General features: G+C 33.7%; 1 protein-coding gene across 2 annotated transcripts in view; it reads right to left on the reverse strand.

The window, feature by feature from the left end:
- Positions 1-12,322, reverse strand: part of LOC138703060 (transmembrane protein 87A) — a 24,155-nt gene continuing 11,833 nt past the window's right edge. Inside the window, exons 7-15 of one of the 2 annotated variants that reach the window (XM_069830606.1) lie at positions 12,099-12,233; positions 11,799-11,947; positions 10,727-10,945; positions 8,571-8,691; positions 6,115-6,292; positions 3,532-3,590; positions 2,457-2,509; positions 2,064-2,091; positions 1-547 (exon numbers count right to left, since the gene is read on the reverse strand). In XM_069830606.1, the coding sequence (XP_069686707.1) occupies positions 506-547; positions 2,064-2,091; positions 2,457-2,509; positions 3,532-3,590; positions 6,115-6,292; positions 8,571-8,691; positions 10,727-10,945; positions 11,799-11,947; positions 12,099-12,233 (984 nt within the window). In that variant the 3' untranslated portion in view covers positions 1-505. The remainder of the gene's footprint in view (positions 548-2,063; positions 2,092-2,456; positions 2,510-3,531; positions 3,591-6,114; positions 6,293-8,570; positions 8,692-10,726; positions 10,946-11,798; positions 11,948-12,098; positions 12,234-12,322) is intronic. The other variant, XM_069830604.1, reaches the window with a different exon arrangement.

Consider the following 12,322-nt stretch of genomic DNA (forward strand, 5'->3'; position numbering starts at 1 on the left):
TGTTGCCTGCATCATATATCACATCCAGTATGTGCAAAGCATAAAGTAATTTCCCAAGTGTCTGTTAACATGTTTATGAGACTCCTACAGTAGGCCCGTCTCACTGTTATAAGAAAAGTAGTAAGAAATTAAATGTATTTTATACACAAACTCAAAAATCAAATAGATTTTTAACCTATATGAAATATAACCAATTAAAAAAATACCATCACTGCAATAAGTTACTACTCTGTCCTGGTTTGCAGTCAGGAGGCACATGTGTAATTAGAGAACACAGACACTTGACAGAAGCATTCATGGAAATGAAGAGCTAACAGTGATTTGTGCTACAGATGGGTGAGTTAACAAAACAGACGTAATTCCACAGCCTTGAAACGGGACATCGAAGTCAAACAAATCTAGTGGAAGCCACTTCACGCGCATACACATCCACTCACTCACACTCATAGACAATCATTGACTAATGATTCTGAAAGCTAATCCTTCACGAATGTCTTCTTTCGAATTACTGCATCTTGGACACTTCAAACTTCGTTGTCATTATCTCCTACAATGATAAATTCACAAATTAGAGACCTGTAATAATTAATACTGCACACACAACAATGAGAGTAATAAAATTTATGTAATATGTTTAAATTTTTCAGTTATACAACAGGGCAGTTATCTTCTATACCCTTTCATATCTTTAGTTTCCCATCTCTAACACATATTTTGATCATTAAGGTAATTTAGAACATACGAGGTGTGATCATTAAATTTCGAGACTGTCTGTTGTGGGTGAAAGGATCATGTGATTGACACGCACACCAGCAGTGACACTAGACGACCTTGAAGAGAAACAGCACAAAGTTTCAAAGTGCTGTCTTCATTGAGAACCATGTTACACAAGGTTTTGTTAGCATGCGCATTTGCAAAATCACGATAGACTCAAAATTGGAGCAGAGAGCCAACATCAAATTCTTTGAGAAATCGGCAACCAAAACCCATGGAATGTTGAAGCAAGCCTACAGGAATGAAGCAGTGAGTCGGGCGAGGCATTTCAAAACCCATGGAATGTTGAAGCAAGCCTACAGGAATGAAGCAGTGAGTCGGGCAAGGCATTTTGAGTGGCATTCGTGTTTCAGAAATGGCAGAACATCGCTGGAGGACGACAAGAGGCTAGGTTGACCACACACGTGCAACACTGCCGAAAATGTCGAAGAAATTCAATAAATTGTGCACAATGATCGACACATCAACATCAGAGAAATTCCTGACATTGTCAACATGTCATTTGGAAAGGTTCAAACGGTCCTCATATTCACATCCAAATAGATGCCTCATGACGACAATGCGCCAGCTCACAGAGCTCTAGTAACACACCAGTTTTGCACCCGTAACAAGATGGTTGTCGTTCCTCAATCCCTGTATTCACCAGATTTGGCCCCCCTGCGACTTTTTTTTGTTTCTGAAGATGAAATTGAAGCTAAAGGGTCGCCGTTTTGGCACTGTGGAGGAGATCAAACGCGAATAGCAGAAGTTGCTTGACAGGCTTCAAGAACGTGACTTCCAGGAGGGATTCCAAAAATGGCAGATGCACTGGGAACAGTGTATAGCTGCCCAAGGAGATGGCAGCCAAATTTATATCGGGTAATTTTATTTCCATTTATGGGAAAGGTCTCGGAATTTAATGATCACACCTTGTATGCAGGCCCACTTCCGTAACAACTTAAAAAAAAATTGTAGACAGTAAGAAAAGGGTTCACTGTAACATTAAATAGTGAAATCTCTATATAAGATTATCAAGAATAACACATAAGAAAGAACTGATAATGAACACATACTTTCTCGTTATATGTATTGCATGTTTTGTAATAAATCTGTTCCTTATTACAGTGACATTTCTTTTTAACGAATCTCTGGAGAACTACAATAATTATTTTTTCTTTAAAAGCGAATTTTTCTTAAAAGGGGTTTTCAATTAATACAAGGTGGGGCAACTTCAGAGATTATTTTTTATTTAGAGTTGCTCATTACTCACTAACGAAGACAATGTCTTAAATTACATAATTTCAGCTTACCTCATCAGAATCCATGGTTGTTAAAGCTCTGGAAAAAAAAATTACAACAGTAAGTTTAAAAGTTGTATTACATCTCAGGATCATAGACTATCATTTATGTTAAAAAAAAAATGTATGAAGATAACTACAGAAGAAAAATTTCATTAATAACAAGAATAAATATCCAAAAAAAAAGGGAGCAGCTATATGTACTATTTCTAGAAAAGGAACAGTTTCCTTCTTTATACAGGGTGTCCCATTGATCTTGCTCATCCAAAATAATTTTTTTCTTAGGTGCCATATGAAAAATTGTATCAAACAAAAAAAGTATTAAAAAATGTACCCAGAAATTTTATTTTCATCTGACTAAATTGTTAATGAAAATTGTATTATGTGACATACAATCATACTTACGTATCAGCTAGTGATGAGGGGATATTTTCTTCGACCCACTTTAAATCATCTTCCTAAAAAAATAAAAATCATAATTTTTAATTAGCTAAAGCATTGAAATACATCCCTTAAATAATACATATCACATTTACCTGAATATAAGTGCACTTTTTTTCATTACAATAAAACTGACGAGATAGGCCTGCAGGTTAAAACTGTGTATGAGTGTTCAAGCAATAAATTCAAGCCTATATAAATAAAATTAACCTAAAAATGCAGTGCAGCTTATATTTGGGTAAATATGTTAACTCTGTTAACAGATGAAGACAAAGCGGGAAGAATGTTTCATGTCACATGTCTGTAGTGTTAAGATATTCCCAGTATTACGTGGGCATGAAGCATTCTTCTCCCTGTGGCAGCCAACTTTCAAAGTGACTTTCTGTATGACTCGGATCTTTTTCAGTTTCGTGTTTTAGGCACGTGATAGTGTTCATGCTAAACCATTAGATGGCAGCATCAGCTCCTTTTGCACTGAAAATGTACGTGATGGGTTTTTTCTACTTGGTCTTCAGTTAAATCAAATTTCACACAAATAACATGAAATTATATTCCTGAAGTAATGGAAACAAAGATATAATTGTGAGCTGTACAGTGTATACAATTAACTAAATATAGTAAGGCAGTGGTCGGTAAATGTAGTACATTTCATATTTGTAGAACGCGACTTCTTAACTCCCACCCTCTAGTTCACCCGTACTGGCATGGTTGGTTGACGTCTATAGTGGACGCAATATATCATGAGGTACTAAAATGCAACTTCAACATTTTCCCTCTTTATAGCATAGGAGAAGAATGAGCTCGGTAGGTTTGCTGCAATCACTGTAGAACGGCTGAAGGTATAAAATGCCAATCACGAGGTTAATAAGTCCTATTTGAAAGTAGACCTACTATCTCGGCAAATGTCTATGCAAACTTTAGGGCAGAACAAAGCACTTTCCTTATGTCAGCTGGTTCCAGAGAATAAACTGTGGACCTTGCTCCCAGGTTTTAACATATTTATTGTAGTAACTCAAATTTTCAGAAAGAAGATACATACCACACTATTACTGGACTTGGGTTTCGGAGAATTACTTCTGTATCCTCTCATCTTAACACCTGTAATCAAAAAACAAAAGTATATATATATACATAAAATGACGAAATATTACTCTTAAGAGCATGTACTAATTTCTATTTTTTTAAATTAAATAAAATAGTTGTGTATCATGGTCTGACCACAACAATCTTTTTGTTGAAATTAAAAGCAATTACACATTTAATTTCTTTTAAACTTATAATTATAATAATTTCCTTCTCCAGTGTAACAATAGCAGCAGCAAAATATTCTTGTTTCAATGTCTATCTTCAAAAGCATATTCAACAATTTTTAACTTCAACGAGGACCCTTCACTATTTCCCTTAAAATAAATTCAGTTACATTATGGATTTTGAAAACTCGTGACAAAATTTTCTTCTAAATAATCTGTCAGAGTCTAAAGCAGGCATGTCAAAAATCAGGCACTGAAAGTGCAGTGTATGTGCGCGGAACACCGGTCTGTGCAGATTGCGTCATTCATGGTTTGCTCTTACCAGTTCTTAGCGGGAGGGATGTACAAGAATCTATTCTGCGCTTCTAGTGTTCAATTAAATTGACATTTGGACATTATAAACATACTTAGCAGAAGGAAAAAATACAATTATTGTCAGTGTCTATATTTGACAATAATTGTAACACAAGAAACAATAGACTTACTCAGTTACAATTCACAATGCAGTCGTTTGTAAAGAATCATTGATTTACATGATTTGTATACTGTATTTGAAGAAAATATAAATATTGCAGTAATTTCGAAACAACAAAAAACGAACATAGTATTTAATTTTACGTAGTAAGTAGGGCCTACTGATTATTTCAAAGTAATACTCTTTCATTGTTCGTCAAGCATTATTGGGACCATTGGTGCACAATTACATGCAATAGAACATTTTGAGGCTTTTACACAGGAATCATTTTCTTGCTGTATATTAATATAAATTCACATTATTATTAATAAATTGGATAAATTAAGCTTGAATTTAAATTTATATATAGTTTATTTGGAAAACGTTGAGAGCAAGTATCAGCAAGTTGGGAGCGTTACTGAATTTATTTGAAAGAGTACTTCACAAGCTGTGAAGCGAGGACATTTTCTTTATGTCAGGTTGAAAGATTTATTAACGTAAGTAGGCTATATTAAGATAATATACTAACGTGAGATGGAAAATTCGCCATTATGTATTATTTTTCCAGAAAATTTTTCCGCTTTACAAATAGTTGCTTTCTTCCTTCCCTTACAACCTCAAGACGCTAACATGTATTCTTCACTCAATATTCTCATCACTTACCAGCTGATCAAATAAAAGTTGTAAGTCGTCTAACCATTGATGGCTGTGTTAGTACAGACTCCAAAACAACATCAATGTCATGTTTGTCTTGCCGTGAGCGTATGTACTAATTAAGAAATAAGAGCTGGCGAATATCATATTTTGAGAACTTTACTAATATGATTTAAATTCTCACATCACTATTAGGTCCACATGATATGATGAAAGCCTTTCATTTTAAAATAATTACTGTTATTACTGTTGGCTGAGGAAAACATAACAGTTACGTTATATGATTCGTGATTTCTCTTCTTCGTTATATCTGTGAACTCCTCACTTTATTTTTCATAACGCATTCACAGTCACAGCTCAATGAGCACACCCGTACTGATCTGTGTTAATGAAACCAAAGCTGTTCTGCTACTGCAGGTAATATACAGCCCTGTCGCATTCCCCTTCAAGCCGATTCACTCCCTCCAGGTAGGGGAATAGGAACTGCACACTGCACAGAGACAAGTGCACAATGTGCAGGGTTTTGACATGCCTGGTCTAAAGGATACAGCAGATTTAAAAAATATGGGTCATAAATAAGTTAATAAAAAATGAAATAAATATCTTTGTAGTTTCAAATCGAATATTTGTGTTTAATTCATTAATCTTCACAGTGAACCAATTAATTATTTCATTTTATTAATTAGACATGCTTCATTTCATAGTCATTGTCATTAAATTTAATCAGTGTACCAAATATATTGATAAAAATCATGCTATCGTCATCTTAGTGCAGCATCTTAGGCAGTTGTCAATACACTGCCATGATGAAATAAACATGGAATCAGGTATGCTGTTCAACAAACAATAATCATTATCATCGTCCTAACAAGTATCGGATCTAATGGCCCATTACGGTCTCAAGCCATCTCTTTAAACAAACAAAAATAAATTAAATTTCTGTTCATTGTAAATTTTAATTGACAACATGGAATAAAGAATACAAACAATTTTACTCTGCTCGATTTTAACTTGCAATATCAAACACAGAATCAGTAGCACTATTTGATTTACAGAACAGTAAAGATATATATTATATATTTTAAATTCTTGTGTAACACTGAAATTAAAAGTTTACCATCTACATGAAACTCGGTATATACTCTATTAAAAAGAAGCTTAATCACGCTAATATATCTTAAATGCACAAGACATTTGATTTCTACAATTTAATCTAATTAATTAGTTTCCTTGTAACAAAGCAATGATGTAAATTCTTAATTACCAAATGCATCATTAACAAACTGTTCATCCTCTTCGTCATCTTCTGGGGCATCCAGAAGAGGTGTGAAGGCATACCTCTGATTGTTATTCGTAGGCCTCCACAAAATCATTATTACCAAGAGCAGAACAGAGAAGAGGAGATGCCAATATGCGTCATCTACCCATAGCTCTTTCCAGTCCTATAGCAATAACAAACACTTCAGTGGTCTAGTAACATGCATAATGCATACAAAAAAAGAATACCAGTGAATAAAATCTGCACTTAATGCTATTATGCAAATGATGTTTCTGTTGATAACGTGCAGTGTAAAAACAACAATATTACCGCATTTCTAACAAGCATTAAGAAACATTTGATCCTGTTACACCTTCATCTGTTTGAGACCAACTCTTCGGCCATCTTTTGCTCGCCCATCCTGAATTTAATTCTACGACATGACAGAAAATTTTAGAGTTTGTCGTAGTTCTAAACTCTGGCAGTCTGTTTAAATGTTATAGTCAACTGGTGCAATTTTTTTATATTTAATTGTATTTAATTTGTTTTTAATATCATAACTTTTTTTGAAACTCATCTCTGCTGATAGGAGACATCATTTATCTTCATTTTAAAATCCACGTTTGAAAATCATGGGGTATGTTTTATTTAATTCAATTTATTTTCTGATTATATTTTCAGCATCTTATTTATTGCCCTCCATTTTATCAGTCCTCCAGGTTGGAAGTTTTTCATTGGGTTAACTATCCAAGAACATTAAAAGTATCTGCTTTAGATCTTCAGAAAGGAATAATAATAATAATAATAATAATAATAATAATAATAATAATAATAATAATAATAATAATAATGATGATAATAATAATAATACCAATAATGCGTAGGCCCTAAAATTCTTTTTGATATCATTTAATGTAAATTTCTGTAATGAACTAGGTCTTCCTATTCAAAATCTAGGTTTAGATAGAGGAATTTGGGGAAATAGTCATGAAATATTATTAGAGCAATGTAACACAGTGCTTTTACAACTTAAAATAATTGTAAACATTGACATTACGAAGTTAAAACAGAAAATTAAATCCTGCCGTACAATCATTGTTGTTAAGTGGAAGAGATAAAGTTCATTGTAAGTTTAAGCCAATGAAGTTGAACACTTTTTACGGGACAAGCTTGAATTTTACAATGAAAAAGTACAGTACCTCTTAAGAACTGTTTTTCAATATAATGGTGTCAATGCACATACAAAGCATTAACAAATAAACAAAACCTTCAAATTTCTGGGAACTATTCTCTCAGAACAAACTATGAAGTAAATAGAACACAATAAATTTCAGATCGCAAAATAATACTATAATAAAAAAAAAGCTACATCTTAAAATAAGGAAATGTTAAATTACTTTTGTAAGAGCTGTTGCTGTTTTGAAACACTACTGATAAGTGATACTAGGTGTGGCTCTTAAATAACAGGATTGATGTGATAAAGGTTTATTGCGTTAAGTCATACAATTTAACTTCTATTCCTGTCAACAGTCTCTTCTCCTCCATCTACTCAGAGCTTCCATTATTGCAGTTCCTGAACTGAAAGCGATTGTCATTCTGGTACTCATTCAATTCCTGAATTGGAAGGCTTCCAGTGTATTGATAATTGTTTAGCTTGTAGGTCATAATGATAAAATCCAAGTTTCGCCATATTTTATCACATTTTCGAAGAAATATGATTGGTATTGGAGTCTCTTTTTTAAGATTTCGAAGTAAATGGTTTTCCAGCTTTCCTTTTGTCCTGGTATGGATATTTTCAGAACCATTTTCGCGCACGCTTTCTCCAAGTTTAAATGATGGAATACAATTTGACTACATTCTTTTTATTAATGTTGGCAATATAAATATGCAATCATTCGACTGCAGAGATGTCAGTCACTTCGCACAATCCAATTGATTCGTTTAGTGTTTTCACCAGTTTCTGATATTCCTTGATTTCAATAACTTTCCAAACATCTTTGAAATTTCTGTGCTACTCGAAAGATTGAGTGCATAATATGCAATCATTTCCATGCACTACTGTTAACAAAAAAAAATGAGTTGAAGATTTTTTCTGTTTCAAACAGAATTTGAGGATAATGTTCTGTTCGATTTTTAAGCTCAGCATAACTCTAACGTTGCAAAGAGTTAGCGTTCACTTTAAATTACTCATACTCGAGAACTAAATGACCTACAGGGTTGAAATTGGATTCGTCCAAGTCAATTTAAGGTCAACAACGAATCCACTTTTTCCTGCAGAACCTCTTACATTGTATACAGTGCATGCAGTAGTTTTTAATTAGCCACACCTGTACATGAACGCCCTAATCCGAGACTTGTATATGTTGCATAATTTAGTCCTTTAGAATAACTTACATGACAAAAGTAAACCAGCATTTACAAAACTTCAAATCTCTACCTATTAGGTACACAACAGTACTCACTGTGAGGCAAAGAGCAAGACGATGGTACTTTATTGAATAAAGCATAAAAACAACTGAAGAAATTACTGCAAATATGAGGGTATTGGTGAAATGCCTGTACAGGGATAATTTCACCAGATTTCTGAAAGAGAAAATAAAAAAGAAAAAAGTTACTTTAATAGAAAAAATCTGATTAATTAACATTTTGCTGAATTATTAATTTTCAGTGTAATTAACTTAGAAGGGTACTAGTTACATCTGAATGCAATCTTTTCATACCAAAACATTTATTACTAGCAAAATCATAATATAACTTATTGCTTGTCAACAAACACCATTACAGTAATAACATTTATAACAATTGCAATTCAATTATAAAACATAGATGCAAAATTAATTACACTTTTAAAAATATTTTTAATAACCATCTGTTGTCAAAATATAAGATCATATTCAATTATGATAAGACGATTAGCATAAGCAAAGTTTTAAGTGAAACAGTAAATAACACAAATGATAAAAAAATTCATTATATTTAAGTAAAATGTGTTTTAAACCATATACACAGACCTAGATTCAACACACACTTTAGGTAAAATACTGCAGTGCGAGCAATTTGAAAGATGACAGCTGGTAGTGCAAGACCCATGCAATCGTTGGCATTCCCCTCCATGAAATCGCGACACTCTTCCCGCTTTCATAGTCATGAATGAGATTCAATACAGAGTGCAGTAGTGTTGAGCAATAGTGAGATTTTACTGCGTCATCATATATTCATCTTGAATATATCCATCAAGTGCAGAAAGTTGTATGGCAGGACAAGATAAGTAAAGAGTCTTCCAATAAGAGTGTCCTACTTTTATAACAGCTGTCGTGTTTATGAAGCTATAGTAGTCATATTTTTCCCATGGTTACAGTTGTTGACAAATAATCATGAAATGTTACACCATTTCACAATGCATAGAAATCATTCAAATTTATTATTAAAAAAAATTATCCGTTCACCAAGCATTCCGTGCATTACGTGAAGTGTATGGTGTGTGTACGATACCAGGCTATGATAAGGGATTGTTTGGCCTCTATTGGAAGGTATGGATTCAGAAACATCTCGTTTCAGCATGATGGTGCCACGTGTCATACTGCTCACGAAACAGTCGACCTTTTGAAGGAGAAGTTCAGAAGCTTCTTCACTTCACATAGTGGTGATGTTAACCGATACCCGAGATCATGTGATTTAACGCCCCTGGATTACTTCTTATGGAGTTATGTTAAATAAGGAATTTATGCCAACAAGCCAGAAACAGTTAATGACCTAAGGAACACTATCACGTGCGTTATTCATGAAATTGAGCCTGGTTTATGTTTGCTTGTTATTGAAAATTGGGAGACCTGTAATACGCGCAACTGACATTCTCTTCCATACGTAATGGCATTAAGTGTGCTTCAAAATAATAGTAATTAAATAACTAAACCTCTTTCGTTTACACAATTTATTTAATTTTAAAAGTGTGACACTCTTACTGGAAAACCCTTTATTTAAACGTAAATTTCCTGGTTTCTAATGATGTTTTCGTTTTCTTTTCTGGTCAGTCACAGAATCTGTTTTATTAAACTTATGCACTAATTTTAATATTGTTTTTCGTATTGGAACTGGGCTGCCAGGAAATTTACATCTAAATGCTTGTCTTATCCTGCTACATAACTTCTTGCACGTGATATACATTCTCAACACAAATATACGATGACGCAGTGAATATCTCACCATTGCACAACAAAACTGTGCTACTCCAATGAAATCTCACTCACGACTGGCTGCAGGGAGGAAGAGCGCCGCTATTTCATAGAAGAGAATGCCAGTGATTGCATGGGGCTTGGGCCGCCAACCAGCCAAACAATGTTTTGGGACTTCTAAACTGCTTGTGTGTAGAATGAGACAGTACGGACTAAAGGGACGAGAAATGAAACGAGAAGGTAAGAGAAGAAGACAGACAGAGAGAAAGTGGTATACAAAAGGGAAGAGAAGAGATGCGAAAAGGGAAAAGATCGAGCACATTTTGCTCCTCTGACAAGGGTGTAGAGCCTACTTTTTAAAATATAGCATGTCATTTTTTGTTGGAAGAGAGCAGAACTCAAAATACTAATGCTACATGAAAATGAAATAAGCTATTCATACCTACCTTCGTAATCTAAGAGTCCTTGTAGTTTGCACAAGACTTGTGAAGATCCACCAGCAAATAGCAGAATCAAGCACAGCCAGTGGAATACTTGCTACGAGGATTTGATTTGAAGGATCATTTTTTGGGTGCATCACACGAAGATAGCTCTCAATTGCTGCCAGAGTGAAGTACAGCAATCCTGTTCCAACAACTCGATGAAGCATTGGACCCAAACGAGGTCTTGGGGGAGAAAAAAAATCAATGATATCATCATCATGAACTTTACAGACTAAGGCTCCCTTTAGCCTGTTTCTGTCTTTCTCAAGATAAATGTTCTTGATCAATCCATCGCGGCTTAGGACAAATCAATAATGATCAATATAATACATTTTAATCTTCAGCTTGGTGAGGTTGCCAAGGAGAAAGAATGTTAAAGAGTAATATTTAAGATGTGACATTTAAATGTCTCACAAGAAAATGGTTTACTGAATATACAAAATCACAGTTGGTTATTGAAAGCTAACAAGAAAATTGTTTGTGACCAAAATCTCTCACTACAAACACACTTTCATTTCATTTCATTTTTTTTTTTTTTCATTTCATTTACTGTAATACCCCATAGATCTTACAGAAACTCTGACCACTAAAATATGAGGCTTAAAAATTGACATAAAGACACCAATTAAAAATTAGGATTTTAGAGGAAAAGATCATTCAATATAGGAACTGTCAGTGGAAACACAAACAGTATATGCATGAAGTACGTTATTCTAAAGAATTTTGAATTAAAAAACCCTGTCTTACACAAACAAATCAAGAGTTGCAATCGAGCGAGGGTGTAACGTAATGTAGAAAAAAAAAAAAAAAACAGAAAATTAGTATTGGTAAAATTACTGTACAATTAAATTTTAATTACCGGTACATACAATTTTGTGGAAAGCTCTCTGGCTAGTGTTTTAGCTAATAGAATTTCAGTGCTTTTGACCATTATTACTAGAATAAAAACCGATTCAATAAATGTCAAAGCCTGAATATTTCACTGATTACTGGTTAACTAATGTTAGTATTACAAATAAAAAGAAAAAGAACTTACTTCACTATTCCGAAGCCAAGACTGACAATGATGACCAACATTCTAGCCAATGTTCTTTTACCACACGAGACGAGTTCTGCCAGCAACATGGCACCCTTTACTGAAACTCCTGTTGAATTGATGCTTTGGTATTCTGCATAGAAAGTTGCCTGTAAATATGTACATTCTTGAGAAGCACCCTTCTTTATAAGGCAAAAGCTAACATAAAACATTACACAAAAAATTGATTTTAAACTAATATACGGAATTTATAAAGAAAAGAGGCAGAAAAACTGAAACATGAAAATAAACTGTACTAACCTTTTCCAACATTCCAAGAAGAATTACACCCCCAATCCAGAACTGAATCCTTAACAAATCACGCCACTGGCAGAAAGACACGATGAGCCATGCTAAGCCCAATATTACATAAACCAGACACATGGCTCCATAAAACTAAAATAAACAATACAAACAAATAAGAGCATATTTATTTGCACAAAGTAAATCGCATTCTATAAGCAACACATTTTTAACTTTACTTA

This window comes from Periplaneta americana, chromosome 7, assembly GCF_040183065.1.
Source record: "Periplaneta americana isolate PAMFEO1 chromosome 7, P.americana_PAMFEO1_priV1, whole genome shotgun sequence".
NCBI classification, from domain to species: Eukaryota; Metazoa; Arthropoda; class Insecta; order Blattodea; family Blattidae; genus Periplaneta; species Periplaneta americana.